The following is a 16655-nucleotide window of genomic DNA, read 5'->3' as shown; positions in this document are numbered from 1 at the left end:
TTTGTAATCTGTTCTAGAAAAACTATGTGTTTTTGGATATTTGTGGAGTTAGGTGGTCCGCGAGTGTTTTTTTATTGGTTAAGTGGTCCTTGGTATGAAAAAGTTTGAGAAACACTGCTGTATCAGATTCAAGTTAAAGCCCAGAAACAGTGACCTCTATAGGTGAACACAGCAAATAGCTGCAGGGGAAAACAAGCACAGTTCATTCCGCAGCTGCTGAGGACACAGCAACAGGTGAAATTGACCATGTGACTCTGACTTGAACAACACTGATTTTAGCCTGTATCAAAACTTAAATTACAGCTAAAACACTGGCTTTAAACAGAGCTGACAGAGCTTTAAAGTGGAACATTTGGACAAACAAAAGGCGTACTGACTATGTGTGCTGTGGAGTCTGGAGCTCAAACAATGACTTTTCCTCACAACACTGTTTAAGTGTACCTGTTTTCGAGAATAAGGGCTGCGTTAAGTCAAAGACCAAATCACTAGCGACAACGAGGGCTCCCACTGACTGGATTAAATAAAGTCTGATGAAAATGTTACGAGCTGACGAAATATTTGAACCTATCGAGACATAAAACATGTCACAGTATTTACCTATTTAAGAAGTTGTTATATTGTACTGATACTGACCACCACTCTGATCATATTCCCTTCCTCAATACTCCAGAAGAAGCAAAGAGCGATCATCAATGACAGAGAGCATATGAACTGAATCATTACTCTGTGTCCGCTTCACGCTCAGAAGGGAATACCACGTCTCATCATCGTGGGTAGCGAGACCAATCACTTTAGAAACACATTTCTCAAGTCAGAAACTATAGAAATGATCCCTGAAAGTATAGTCTTAGTTTGTTGAAGGGTGAAAACTGCATCTCATTCACAGGAAACGTACTATCACTGAGGGTTCCTGCCTAACAATAATAAACGTGTCCATTTCGTCAAGTCATGTGATTGATGTTATTAACAGCAATGCAAGTTAGCTTGTGGCAAAGCATCAATTATCCTTATGATAAACAGTAAGACCTTAACGTAAGTTAAACTATGCCTGTATCACAGTGCTTCTCAAAGTGTGGTCCGCGGACTGGTGGTCCGTGAGTATATTGGTAACATTTCACATTTTAAATAAATAAGTTAATTTAAGTTTTCCGCACTCTCGCGGGAATATCTCCGCAATGGAGCAAGCTAGACTAGAACATCCTTTAAATAAACTGATTTAGTGATTGTCTGATGAAAAGACATTGAAGGTGTTCTTGTTCGTTGAGATCGGTGTTCTTGTCTCAGAATCAATCACATGTTTCTCAACTATACTTGAACATCAGCTTGTTCCAGAAGTAAATACAGAAACCACACACACTCATACTTACCCATGTGACTACGTCAACATCTAACATTAAAAAGCTAGCACATGCCACTATTTTATTATATATGTCGCATTGTTGGAGGAGATCAGGTCAGAAGAATTTCATTGCCATTTCTACACTGTAGCTTATGAGCATATCACAATAACACCTTTGGATCTTGAAATGTGAAAACGTCAGCTTGTTCTATAAGTAAACACACACACACACACACACACAACACACCCCCACACCACACAGGAAGTGACGCTTACATTCTCTCCATGCAGCCTCCAGCGGGTCATGTAGATGAACTCCAGAGTGTGATCTCTGCCCATGATTTCTCCGTTACACAGAACGTCCAGCTGCTCACAGCGGGGCGAAAGGGATAAGAAGTTCTCATATCATATTTCAGTCTGTTTTTTAAAAAAATATTGTGATTTCAGGTGCAAAATGTTCATATAGTATGTCAAAATGAAAACAATAACTATCAGGTTATATAGGTGAGGTTGTCCTAAGAAAAAAGACACCAAACTTTGACATGCTAAACATTTCTTAATGGGGTTTAGTTCAAATCAAAAGTACGTTGAAGAAGCGCTGAATGAATGATGAGGGAAATCAAACAGCAGAACATGAGCGCGAAGGGGAAGTTCTAGGGAGAGGAGTGGGAGGTTGTGATAATGAGAGAGGGAGGGACAGAGTTTCAGTTTAGCTTCACCAACATCTTAACCCCGCGATGAAGCTGAGCGACAGATATCATTATACTGGAGTTTGAATGAGCATCTGGCTTCTGAGTGGTTAACGTGAATTAACTGATCGATTAATGGAAATAATAAGTGTGTCCTATCTGAGGAGGCCATATGCAACCAGTTTAGTAATACAGTAATATGCTGTGTAGCCTATTTACTATCATATGTCAGTAGATTGTGTGGAAGAGTAAATACATTAGCCATGTGACTACATCAACAGCTAACATTCAAAAGCTAGTTTGTTAAGTAGAGAGCTAACATTAGCAAGCACGTGTTTGATAGACCGCTAACGTCAGATAGATAGTGGGAAGGAAGGAAGGAAGGTAGGCAGGCAGGTAGGCAGGTAGGCAGGTAGAGAGAGAGAGAGAGAGAGAGAGAGATAGATAGATACTTATTAATCCCAATTAACGTTCGCTAGCTAAGTAGCACATTCACATGCTAACTTGTGTAGCTCCTCACAGCAGAGCCATCTACATCCAAAGACCCCAAAGAGTTATTAAAATTGTGTTTATATGACATTTTGGGCCATTTTAATGTAATCCTGCAGTCAGTAATGAATAATGGATGTGGCCATTTAGAAATGTCCCATCGTCGCAAAAGTATTTGTAAATGACCCCAAATTAAATGTATACCGTACTTTTCGGACTATAAAGCGCACCGGCGTATAAGCCGCAGCAGCTAACTTGTCCGTCTGTCTTGCTCTCGTTCTGTCTCTCGGTTCCACTTTTACTTTGGCGCGCTACCTGTCTCCCTCTTTTCCGGCCTCCAGCTTTTCCTGCTGGAGCCCGCCGCTTAAAGGTGGCGGGCGCGGACCGGTCATAGAGCCCATAGCGTTAAAGGTGGTTAATTTTACCTGTAAAATCCATAGATGTAGGAGGTCCCCTAGTGGCCGTTAGCTGTACAAAAAAAAATGGGGAAAAAAGTCGCGGCTTATAGTCCGAAAAGTACGGTAGTTTAAAATGCTGCTAGTGCTACAGAAGGAGCTGGAAAGGGGGCGGAGCTTCATACGGTGAATAATGGATGAAGTGAATGATTGGAAAATATATCTAAAAGTTGGTGTCTGTTTTATCTTCAGTTTTGTTGGGGTTCTTACCTCGTAGGAGCTGGGCAGCTGGAGCTTCAGACTGAGAAACTTCTTAATGGTTCCCACTGTGACTCTACTGGAGCAGCGGATGAATCTCTTCATCAGATCCTAATTGGACGAGAAAAGAAAATCAATTGGAGACTCAACAAGAGAGGCAGCTTAAAATGAAATTCTTTCCAAAACTAAATGTTACCAATCGATTTACCTAATGATGATTAAGGTATACAAACTACAGACTTTTCGGATGTGTAATTAGGTAGATAATTTGTTTATATATAATTTGTAAGTCAATAATATCTGTGTTTATCAATTTGATACTGCTTAAGATTGTACAGGTTTTTTTAATTTTGTATTATTGTTTTACACGTTTGAAATAAATGAAATAAGAAAATAAAAAACAATCCAACCCACCGTGACAGTCGCCTCAGATTGTCCCGTGTTGCGCAGGCAGTCCAGACAGATGGCGATCTGAGGATCATTTCTGTGGTAATCTTCCTCATCGTCATCATCTTCATCACGGCCTCCATAATCACCCACAACGTCAGGAAGTCCGAGCCTCTGACGCCTTTCTGCTTTGGGATGCAAAATGAAAGGAATATTAAAATGATAGAAAAGTGTCATAATAACTATCATTTCACGGGAACACGAGAAGTAGAGGAATGTGAGAATGAGGTTCCGGATATTTCCAAATATCCGGAACTAACTCCCAGAAACCGGCCGGTCCGCTGCAACTTAAATCCAGGCTGAAGACTTTCTTTTTGACGCTGCTTTTAATTGAACAATTCACAACTCACACTGCACCGTAACTCATGTTTTATTATCTTTGCTTTTTAATGTTTCTAATGTGTTTGATGCTCTTAATGTCTTTAATTTGTGTCTTGTTCATTCAGACACACATCGATGAGACAGTTAATTAATGTACTCATTGCAGCAGTCTGCATAGATCTGGTTCCCCTGCTGGTCTAAGAGTGAGGCAAACTCATTCAGTAATTGTTCAGCTACAATTCATTAAATGATGTCTGCCATCTTATATATTTATATGTAAGGCTTTCCTGATGAGCCACAATAATGGCACCTGATGTTATCGAGTTAAAATATGAATATTGTGGCTTTCCAAGTTAACATTGATTGATATGACTGCGATTAAATCAGCATATACTTCTGCAGGGGAGGCCACCCCTCAACATCTCCTGCCACCCTCTTTCCACCCCATGAATATTGTCTAGATCCGCCCCTGCTTCCTCCTTCTCTTCCAACCAGTTGGACGCAGACTTGCATTTCCCCGTAACGATGTTGTTTAACAACCGGCGTAAACGGGCCTTCGCGCTATCAAGCAGTGAGCGTGCGATGTCCTGTTCGGATGACGTCTAACCCAACGGGATGCCATCAATAAACTCCACAGAATCACACGACACACCTACGCCATGACTACATTCAGGCAGACGGCAGAACACAACCTCTCTGGGCCATTCAGATACTTACTGGAAACAAGCTACACAATGTAACACCTTGGAAAATGCCCTTTAATACTTTTTAATAGCCTTCATTTTCGCTAAATTGATTGATCAACGTGTAATACTTTTTAAGACCCCGCGGACCCCCTGTATGCCCCATATTTACATAAACAAGCCCGCAATATGACAATTACATTAAGATTACGATTAAACTTTACTGTCATTGCAAATGACTAAGAAACAAAATGTAGTTTACATCCAACCAGAAGTGCAAAACAGTAGTAAAGCGCATAGTGATCTTTAGTATACAAATATCTGACAGTATTGTATACAAACAGTTTAAAAAATGAATACACTATAGCTATGGTATAAATAACACACAATACAGAATACATAGAAATATATTACGGACTGTTTTTGTCAGGTTTACAAAATATAAATATGAGTGTGCCATAGAAGATATCGATGATCGGACATTTTATAAATACAGATATGTTGGTTGACGTAAGTGAAAAAGTCAGTCCCCGAGTCTCCAGGGGAACGTGTGTGTGTGTGTGTGTGTGTGTGAGTGAGGGGGTGAGTGTGTGTGTGGCCTAGCATTACCATCCTTGTGGGGACCTATATCTGTTTACACAGTCACGTGTGGGGACTCGCCTCCCTTATGGGGACATAACGGAGGTCCCCATAAGGGGAATCATTAATTTTAGGGTGAAGACTTGGTTAGGGTTAGGCATGTGTTGGTTATAAGTCTCCAGGAAATGCATGTAAGTCAATGTAATGTCCCCTGAAGTGATGTATACATGGTATGGGTGTGTGTGTGGGTGTGTGTGTGTGTTTAGTCAAAACATAATAAAAAACTCCCCTAATCTATTGATTTAATGTCTGCCTCCTCTGCTAATGGCAGGAAGAAGATATAAACAGTAAATTAGAAGTAAAAAAGTACATTATAACAGTCAAATAAGTAAGAAAGAACCCTTAAGAGTATTCGTTATTTACACACACACAACCTGGCCGGATTTAAGCCAGTGGTGAAGCGAGTGTATTTATCAAAACACACATCGTATAAAATCTAAATCCTCTCACCTTGGCCGTTCTCTCTGGGCTGGTTCTTCTTCCAGAACTCCAGCTCCTGCTGCTCCTCTCCTGGTTTTACATAAGCAACAGGAAGTGTTGAAAGGCAGCATGGAGACACACAGAGAAGCAATCACACTGAATTCCTATCAAGACAGACGGGTGATTCTGATCCTTCATTGGGTATTACTCTCACAAACCATTCATCAGAAATGCTATGACGCTTATTTTTACACCACTTGGCTTCACTAAGACATACGATGTTTGCTCCGTCAGCAGCGGGAAGTTATGGAGTCATAAAACTGAAGCACCATCACAGATTAAGTTAGACATGTTGGCTTCTTGGATTAACCCTGAGGAGGAGCACAGAGCTATTGGAGGGACACTGTTTTGCGCAAAAGCTAACATTGGAGGCCATTGAATCTGATTATATTCAGTGTGAACAGCAAGTTACAATTGTTTTAATTTGAAGCGAGATGTGTCCTAGCACAGTGAGTTTGTACAGAAGGACCTGAAATGTAAATGTTTCCAATTGTTTGCCATGTTTTAACATAGCAATGAGGACACTGTTGAGACAAATTTAAAAGAAAATGTGCTGGTCTTAATGTATGAATATGTGGGATATTTAATATTGCCGCAAAACAGTGGTGCAATGATAACGTATGTTTTAAGTTAAAAGCTAATGTTGGGCTATAAAGGAACTACAGCACGGTCACATGACTTCATGTCACCACCGCTAAGCTAAAGGAAGCTAATGTTGGGCTATAAAGGAACTACAGCACGGTCACATGACTTCACGTCACCACCGCTAAGCTAAAGGCGGCTAATGTTGGACTATAGAGGAACTACAGCATGGTCACATGTAGTGCTGCGTACCTGGACTCACATTCAGGTTCAGGTCCGGACTCAAGTCCAGAGGTTCAGGTTCAGGTCCGGACTTATAAGTCCGGACCTGAACCCATGGCTTGTGTCAAGTTGTGTGAGTAAAGTGAACTTATTGTGAGCTAATTATTCATTGAAAATTAACTCATAATCAACTCAAATTCAAACTCGTCAGGTTTATTGCGCTCCCTTCCAACTTGTGTCTACATTTCTCTACAAAGTACAAATGTAAAAAAAAAACATTTTTTGCCACTTAGTCTACAAATGACTTATGACAGCAACTGCAGTGAACTACTACAAAGTTCAAACATTTATTTCATATACCAAACTAAAGTAACCAAACAGTCCCTGAGCTGACTGAGCCTAAATCCCTAAAGCGTTGCTGAAAGGTAGAGTGTAGAGTAGACTATACGCATTACACTGTTAGACACCTACTATACAGTATAGGCTAAACTGTAGTGACTGTACAGTCAGAGTGTACTGTACTGTCTGTACACCATGTCTTTTCTACAACTCTACATGTGTACATTATACAGTACATACTACATACATAGTGATGTACATACATACTGTTAGAAATTAAAATGAATGTTGATATGGCGTAATTTTGAATTAAATACACTATTTAATTTAAATCAGTTTTATTCTGAAAAAACCGGAAGTTCACACTATTTACTTAATACTTTTATTCTGAAAATTCTTCACTTCCGGTTAGCATTAGCATGTGGCGAAATGCTACGTTTTCAAACGGCGAATCGAAGGTGAAATGACATGTGATGTTGTACACTGAGCACACTGGGATTAGCACTCATTTATTGACGCTGAATAACGTTTATCAGGGAATGTTTAAATAACCACAGACACCAGAATATACGTAAGTGCTAGTCTTTTTGCGAGTCCAAGTACCGGTTCCCGACGTTCCGGTTTTAACCGGACTTGAACCGAAACTTTTTACAAGTCCAGTACCGGTTCGGCGTACCGGTACGCAGCACTAGTCACATGACTTCACATGACCACCGCTAAGCTAAAGGAGGCTAATGTTGGGCTATAAAGGAACTACAGCACGGTCACATGACTTCACGTCACCATCGCTAAGCTAAAGGTGGCTAATGTTGGGCTATAAAGGAACTACAGCACGGTCACATGACTTCACGTCACCACCGCTAAGCTAAAGGTGGCTAATGTTGGGCTATAAAGGAACTACAGCACGGTCACATGACTTCACGTCACCACCGCTAAGCTAAAGGCGGCTAATGTTGGGCTATAAAGGAACTACAGCACGGTCACATGACTTCACGTCACCACCGCTAAGCTAAAGGTGGCTAATGTTGGGCTATAAAGGAACTACAGCACGGTCACATGACTTCACGTCACCACCGCTAAGCTAAAGGTGGCTAATGTTGGGCTATAAAGGAACTACAACACGGTCACATGACTTCACGTGATGACGTTTAGTCGTCTCATTTAGACACTTGTTAGCAACCACTATTTTATAATCCACCATGGGGTATTTACTGACGTATTTGATGTCGTAGAACAGAAATATCTTCAGCTTGTGTTAGCCACAGACCTTTTTGTAGGAATCTAACCTCAAACACATTTGAGGCCGGGGGACAGGAAGTGGTAAAATGCTGATTCATGTCAGAGTTTTAAGTCTCATTCCTGCACTTACTTTCTTTGCTGTTCTTCTGACCTGTTGTAATGTTACAGGGATGCTCTCAATTAATATGATAGTGTTCTTTCATTACCCATATTTCATTTGGGTTTTCCCCGCTGGTTCAACTTCATATAATAAAGTGTTGGGTGCACATGTTGAAGGCCATTTGTGTGTAGTAATAACATATTGGCTAGCTTGAATATAAATTATGTGATTTTCTGTTGTTCTGTTTAGTGAACTATTGTTCCAACCCCCCGGTGAATAGTCGCATAATTAAACATGGCCGTCAAACTGAGGAGACAGATTGATGAAACCATCTGGCAAACTCACTTTCTCTGAGTCCAGGTACCAGCTTGAAAATGATTTCCTCCAGGGTGTTGTCCAACCTGAGAATATGGAGAGAGAAGGAGGTGAAAAGGAAGTTGCATAAGGATGTAAAATGACAGGATCAAAACATGGAGAGCAGAAGTGGGGAGGAAGAGAAGCAAAGGGTGAAATAGTCAGTATGTATAAGCTCCAAATCTATATAAGGAACATTTAGCTCAGACTGGAACAAAACACAATTTATGAAAAACGGACCAAATCAGGAGGTCGCCCCGAAATATTGCTGACACCTCGTTCTATAAACAAACGCATTTAGATTTCTTAACATTTAATATATATGTTTTTCAAATGTAAAACCTGTTCTATTCAAGAATCAGTGAGGGGTGAAAGATAGCGCCAAAACACACGGTGGAAGACACATGTCGAATCAGAATGAAACTCAAATGAAGGATGTGGGGAAATCCATACGCTAAGAATGACCAGAACAGAACATCGATCAAATGAGTCACGGTCACCATGGAGGTAAATGGAAATCACGTGGAGTACTTAAAGTGTTGCTTTGTACTGTCGTGAACCCAATATCACCAAGTCCCCTAAACTATCGGTTAACTTGATTCATTGGTTTATTGTTTTCTCCCCTTAATTGTTAGTATTTATGACTTTTTTGTTGTTTTTGTATTTCACTTTTTTCTAATGTTTGAATTATTATTTGTTATTTTGCTGCATTGGAGGTTTTGATCTTGGCAATTATCTTTGTATTGGTTTTGCACGATTCTTTCACACACAGTGACGTCACGAGCTACCCACAATGCAACACGCGCCATATATATATATATATATAAATACGCCATTTTCCTGGAGGTGCTAATATCCTGGAGGTGCTAATATAAACAGCTAGCTAACGTAGCCAGGCAGAGCGCACTAGGTTTTTTTTCTGAATTAACAACCGAAGAAATCGCTGCATGTCTTCGGATTACATCTCTGGACTTGAGGTCGTTAGCAGCGTGAACTAGAGCTGTGTGGGTTGTCGGATTGCCCTTACAGACTGCCTGCAGATGTATGGAGAAACGACCCTCGAAAGTGGCCTTCGTCGATTTTGGCTGCGTCTACGTCTAATTTCTGGACAATAATAATTCTACAATAATATTATCATGCCAATGCATATATGTGGTATTTTAGAGTTGACTAGATATCGATTAAGGCAATAGACTATGATATTCAGTACAGGAAGCTTAGCACCACCTAGACGGTGTACGGCTGCTTGCACCTCGCGTAAAACGGCGGATACCGGAAGTACGGTGTCGCGCTGGGCCCAATCCCCGTATGTGTGTGTGAAGGAATGACCCGTTTGTACAAAGTGTTGCATTTGTACGGTAGTGTTACTCAATTCAATATCACCAAGGCCAAGTCCCCTAAACTATCGTACCTTGTTATCTTGATTCATTTGTTTATTCTTTTCTCCCCTTAGTTGTTATTATTTATGACGATGCAGGTTTATTTGTTGTTTTTTATTTCTATTTGTTTCTCGTGTTTATTATTATGTATTGTGCTGTTTTGAGGGTTTTGATCTTGGCAAGGCAAGTTTATTTATCTAGCACTTTTCTACACGAGGCAATCCAAAGTGCTTTACAAACCCTGAAAGACATTAAGAGCACAACACTCGTGGAAACATTAAAAAGCAAAGATAATAAATCATGAACACCAGGACATGAATAAAAGTTACAGTGCCGTGTGAGATGCGAATAGTTCAATTAAAAGTAGCGGCAAAAAGAACGTGAAAAGTATCTTTGCATTGGTTTTGCTCGATGACCTGTTTGTACAAAGTGTTGCATTTGTCATTTATAACAACAGAGACGTTCTCAAAGAAGAGACAACAGTGACGGCCCGTCCACACGCCGGCGTGCGCTGAAGCTCGCCGGCGGGCGTGTCTGAAACTCGACCAACAACCAATCACATGGATCTCCCGCCCCTGACACACAAGCAGCCGTTTGATTGGCTATAGCTTGTCCTGGCATACGATTCGATTGGCTGCCGAGGCTTCAAAAATTGAACATTGCTCAACTTTTGCCGCGAGCCACGCCAGCAAAGCTCCGCGTCGCTTCCCACAATGCAGTTCGGCAAAAAGTGACGTCACCCCATTCAAAGTGAAGCTTTCAACGCACGCCGCTGTGTGGACGGGCCGTGAGAGTCAGAGTAAGAGTAAAACATTACCTGAGCATCTCCAGTGGGTTGGTCTCGTGAACCTGAATGCCACATCGAGGACAGTCGTTGCTGTCCTCAAAGTGCTGCACGATGCAGCTCTTACAGACTGCAAAGGAAACAACATTGAGACATGTTAATGGGTTAACATAAGATGCATCTTTGCGCTTGTCCGATGCGAGGGTTCAAGGACGGAGGGGGTCGTATTCATATTCTGTACAAACTGTAAAGTCCACTGAGACAAATGTAGCTTTGTGCTATTGGGTTTTATAAATAAACATTGATTGATCTTGTTTTAAGGATTTCAAAGAAATAAACGGGAAAAAAAGACTGAAAAGTTTGATAAACGTCGGCTGGTTAGCCTGCTAGCTCGCTCATTAGCAGGTTAGCTCGCTTGCAGACAGCTAGCAGACAGCTAGCAGACAGCTAGCAGACAGCTAGCAGACAGCTAGCAGACAGTTAGCCCAGTGATTAGCCTGGAAACAGGAGAGTAGTACAGTCGGTTAGCTGGCTAGGTAACAAGCTACTGATGTGTTAAGAACATGCACTGTCTGTGGGTCGTTTCTTAGCAAACCAGGTGACATGCAACGCATCTCGTGCAGACTGCAAAAGAAACCAACATGTGTTATTGAGGTTAAATTCGACTCACCACCTTTTTGTCAAGACAGCATTTAGTTTAAAGGACTTCAAAGTTATAAAACAAAGAAAAACACTGAACAGTTGATTAACATGCTCGTTAGCAGGTTAGCTTGATTGCAGATAGTTAGCTCACTCATTAGTAGGTTAGCTTTGTATCAATCTTATGATGTGTAATTATGGGGTTTGTAAGTGCTTGTAAGGAAACAACATTAGCATGTATTACATGTTGGGGTTAAACTAAAATCTACAGTTTGACAGCCTTATGGTGAAGGATGTCAAAGAAAAAAAGAACACAAAACATTGAAGATTTGAGAAATGTGTGCTGGCTAGCCTGCTAGCTCGCTAATAGGTGGTTTGATTGCTTGCTGGGAGTTAGCTCACTCACTTGCACAGACACTGACATGCTGGTGCACTATATTAGTTTGCTAGCTCACTCAGTTGCAGGTTAGCTTGCCTGCATGTGGTTTGTTCACTCACTCGGAAACTGAAACAGGAGGTTAGCTTGAAAGCTCGCTCATCATTACTGTAACTCTCCGACTGCTTGTTGCACACATGTCTGCACACACGTCTGCACAGCCCTCCACACATATAACACACTGTAGTTTGCCATATACTCATTGTCCTAAATGTTTTTTTTAATGTTTTTTCTTTAGCTTTTAAAATGGTAAATGGACTGTGCTTATATAGCGCTTTATCCAGTCTTTACGACCCCTCAAAGCGCTTTGCATGCTACATGCCGTTCACCCGTTCACACAGAGCAGTGTCCCTTACTGTAGGACCTAACATGCACACACCGCTGGCCATCGGGAGCAGCTCAGGGTTAAGTATCTGGCCCAAGGACACATCGACATGTTGACTGCACGGGCTGGGATTAAGGTTATTTGTATAGTTACATTTGGTGTAAATACTTACTTTAGCATCCTGTTTTAATGCTAAATTGTTTCTTAGAAATTCTTGTTTTTTATTATCCCACTTTTTACCTACTTTGCAACTTATTGTTCTCGATTGTTAATGTTTGCACCACCAGATACTAAACTAATCCTTGTATGTGTAAACTGGATTCTGATTCTGATTAGCAGGTTAGCTTGTTAGCAGAGATGTGGCTCACTCACTGAACTATCCTGATACACTTGAATATGTTTGCCAAAAGCTTTGGATACAGTTGATTGGCGGTTTCTGGAAACATCTCCTGCCTCAAGAGTTGGATATCTTTTAGCTGACACACATTTCACAGGTGTCTGCTTTACTCACAGGTGTGCAGGCACTCGGTGACCGTGGTGGGTTTGATCAGGTAACCTCGACACAGGTAACAAGTCATGAAATGGTTGAAGTCTTTCACCAAGTGCTTCCTTCCTGTAGCAGCCATGTTTGTAGTTTTGAGCAGAAATGGAAGCTAGTACAGGCTTGTTTCAGGGTTTGAATCCAGGCTGGCTAACGTTAGTCCAGGCTAGTGCATACAGACGATCACCATCCAACATCTATGATAGATCCTATTGTGTGAAATCCTGCTCCATGCTTGACTCAACTTCTAATTATGAATCAGTTTTGCTTTTAAAAAAAACAAACCACCCAGATCTTATTCCATCTTCACCAACCATGCGAGTCCCATTGGAATACGGAGACAGACGGCGCTTTGCAATCCGGTTTCAAACTATATTCCCAGAGTTCCCGGACAGTTGGATGTGTCGCTTCCCTCCCTGTCCGAGCCAAAGGGACATGTCTAATCCACGAGTGGTCAAAGGTCAGCTGGCGAAGTTGGGGCAAGAGACTTCTGGGTAGTCGTTCTTATTTTCCTCGTCTCTTCATCATCCATCGTTGTGATGCGGCTGTTGTTGATCACTTGTTTGATGAACTTTTAACCTGAAGAGAAAATAGCAAAAAAACAGGGATTGGTTTTTGTGCAGAGATCAGATATTTAAAAAAGTGATAGGAATGGACAGATATATTCATGATGATATACACACAAGTCATACAATTGGTTTAAGGCGGCCCTATTTAAAGATAAGCAGAATAGGGCCTCTTTAAGTGTAGGTTAAAGTGTGAAACATGTATTTGTATGAATGTGAAATTTTCCCATGAATACAATTCATTGTATACAAAAATCTGCATCCATGACATTGAAAGCATAACATACATTATGTGCTGCATTTATTTGACTTGTAAGTAACAATGAGACCATTCCAGACACACAGGTGTGGTGATACGTGTAGAGATATTAAAAATACATACTGAAGTTAAATAGTTTTAAAATAATAATAATTGGACCATTCTAGAAGTGATCAGATAAATGAGAATGACTTTCTTCTTGTAAATTACATGAGGTGCACGTTGGTGTTGTCACACACACACACACACACACACACACACACACACACACACACACACACACACACACACACACACACACACACACACACACACACACACACACACACACACACACACACACACACACACACAGTGTGTGGGTTACTTCCCTCACATACTCCTGCTTCTCTTCTTTTTGCTAGAAGAATCTCAAGTGCGCAGCTCAGAAATCCCTCTCAGTGTCCATCAACAACACACACACACACACACACACACACACGCACGCACACACGCACGCACGCACACACACACACACAAGCGTGCTATTTATTCGCACGGCGCGGATCTGCTTATCTCATCGTGAAGGCGCGTCACGCACTACGTCACCCGTGTCACAACAACATCAATGGACGCCACAGTGACACACGCTGATATATAATATACGAACACACGCACACACACACGTCGCAGCTGTATCTACACACACAGACACACACACACGAACACACACACATACATCGACATTAAAAGTTGCAGAGCTGCATGGCACGGCCTCATAAAAACGCGAACGGGAAGCGCAGCCCACGCGTAAATGCATGTGTGTGTCGGTGTGTGCGTGCATGTGCGTGCGTAAATGCATGTGTGCGTAAATGCACGTGTGTGTGTGTGCGTAAATGTATGTGTGTGCACGGTGAAGCACTTCCACGATCTGGAGTGAAAGAGGGGGAGGAGCTCCGGAAAAGCAACGTCAAAGTTTGTCCGTAACCGAGCCGCGATGAATCCTCTGAAAGACCCGAAATAAAACACTTCACCTCGGCACACTTTCTCCTCTCTGAACCCCCGGAGTTATGGATGCCTGGGCCGGGCGGGAGGCTCCTTCATGGCGGATCCTCCGCTTCAGTCTGGTCCGATGAGAGGAGCAGGAAACACGGAACTGGTCGCGCGGAGATCTGCCCCAGTCCGCCCAGCAGCAGCAGCGCGCGGCGGTGGGCGTGGAGCAACGAGCAGCAGCAGGGAAACTGAAAGTGTTGTGTAACTCAGAGACTATTGGCCTACAACACACACACACACACACACACACACACACACACACACACACACACACACACACACACCCATTATCATACACACCCATTATCATACACACACACACACACACACACACACACACACACACACACACACACACACACACACACACACACACACACACACACACATACCATGTATACATCACTTCAGGGGACATTACATTGACTTACATGCATTTCCTGGAGTCTTATCCTAACCAAGTCTTCACCCTAAAATTAATGATCCCCCTTATGGGGACCTCAATTTTGTCCCCATAAGGGAAGCCAGTCCCCACGCGTGACTGTGTAAACAGATTTAGGTCCCCACAAGGATGGTAATGCTAGGCTTACACACACAGACACACACACCCACACCCCACACACACACACACACACACACACACACACACACACACACACAGACACACACACCCACACCCACACACACACACACACACACACACACACAGTCAGAATGTCGTATGATAAAATACAGTGCATTACGTTATAAACTGCATTTGGTCAAATTGTCTCAAGTATTGTTATTTTTTGACATATTAGTACTTTGAGCATTTCCATTTAATGCTACTTTTTAATAATATACTATAAAATAGACTTTTTACTACATGTATAGTTTATTTTGTTTATTATTGTATTTATTTATTCTCAGAGGTGGGCTATGTAATTCACTTGGGAAACACTTGTTGTTATATTCCTGAATGCTCTTAACGTCCCGATAGCAATGAATATATTAAATGCTTTGACAATAAATACAAACATCTCATCTGTGGAAGCCGTGGCGCTGTGAAAAGCACGACCAATCATCTGAGCCGGCTGAAGTAACTGGATGGCCTACCTGCCTGTCAGCCTTCCATCGGGGCACACACTTACCTCGTGCCCTCATTGGTCATGTGCGCGTTGGTGTGTGTTGGGGGAGGGGCTCTGTGAGGAAGTCTGAAGGAAGTGGCATATTTGTATTTATTTTTGTATTTTCAAATTCGAGCGCACTCGAGCTGGTTTCTCCATTCTTACCTACCCCACCTTTAACTTTCATAGTTACTTATACTGTATACAAAGAGATATGCTAATATTGTATAATGCAGTATTACTAGTCTTCTCCTGCTGTTTCCTTCAGTGTTTACTTCCTGTCTGTCTTCTCCTGCTGTTTCCTTCAGTGTTTACTTCCTGTCTGTCTTCTCCTGCTGTTTCCTTCAGTGTTTACTTCCTGTCTGTCTTCTCCTGCTGTTCCCTTTAGTGTTTACTTCCTGTCTGTCTTCTTCTGCTGTTCCCTTTAGTGTTTACTTCCTGTCTGTCTTCTCCTGCTGTTCCCTTTAGTGTTTACTTCCTGTCTGTCTTCTTCTGCTGTTCCCTTTAGTGCTTACTTCCTGTCTGTCTTCTCCTGCTGTTCCCTTCAGTGTTTACTTCCTGTCTGTCTTCTTCTGCTGTTCCCTTCAGTGTTTACTTCCTGTCTGTCTTCTTCTGCTGTTCCCTTTAGTGTTTACTTCCTGTCTGTCTTCTCCTGCTGTTCCCTTTAGTGCTTACTTCCCGTCTGTCTTCTCCTGCTGTTCCCTTTAGTGTTTACTTCCTGTCTGTCTTCTCCTGCTGTTCCCTTTAGTGTTTACTTCCTGTCTGTCTTCTTCTGCTGTTCCCTTTAGTGCTTACTTCCCGTCTGTCTTCTCCTGCTGTTCCCTTTAGTGTTTACTTCCTGTCTGTCTTCTTCTGCTGTTCCCTTTAGTGTTTACTTCCTGTCTGTCTTCTCCTGCTGTTCCCTTTAGTGTTTACTTCCTGTCTGTCTTCTCCTGCTGTTCCCTTTAGTGTTTACTTCCTGTCTGTCTTCTTCTGCTGTTCCCTTTAGTGTTTACTTCCTGTCTGTCTTCTT

The 16655-nt window shown here is 41.9% G+C and overlaps 1 protein-coding gene and 1 non-coding gene across 2 annotated transcripts; both read right to left on the bottom strand.

Moving 5' to 3' along the window:
* Nucleotides 1-128: 128 nt before the first annotated feature.
* LOC117442991 (polycomb group RING finger protein 5-B-like) lies at nucleotides 129-14723 on the bottom strand. Its single transcript, XM_034078950.2, has 9 exons — nucleotides 14519-14723; nucleotides 12651-13259; nucleotides 10773-10869; nucleotides 8568-8623; nucleotides 5711-5770; nucleotides 3585-3745; nucleotides 3183-3281; nucleotides 1616-1705; nucleotides 129-179 (listed from the first exon to the last, which is right to left on the bottom strand). The coding sequence occupies exons 2-9, from the start codon at nucleotides 12763-12765 to the stop codon at nucleotides 129-131; spliced, it is 729 nt and encodes a 242-aa protein (XP_033934841.2). The 5' UTR covers nucleotides 12766-13259; nucleotides 14519-14723.
* Nucleotides 635-849, bottom strand: LOC117443000 (small nucleolar RNA U3). Its single transcript, XR_004551599.1, has one exon. It is a non-coding gene; the product is annotated as a small nucleolar RNA U3 (small nucleolar RNA).
* Nucleotides 14724-16655: the final 1932 nt, after the last annotated feature.

This window comes from Pseudochaenichthys georgianus, unplaced genomic scaffold (assembly GCF_902827115.2).
Source record: "Pseudochaenichthys georgianus unplaced genomic scaffold, fPseGeo1.2 scaffold_520_arrow_ctg1, whole genome shotgun sequence".
Classification (NCBI taxonomy): domain Eukaryota; kingdom Metazoa; phylum Chordata; class Actinopteri; order Perciformes; family Channichthyidae; genus Pseudochaenichthys; species Pseudochaenichthys georgianus.
Note: the sequence above shows the minus strand (reverse complement) of the source record. Positions and strands in the feature narration are given on the sequence as shown.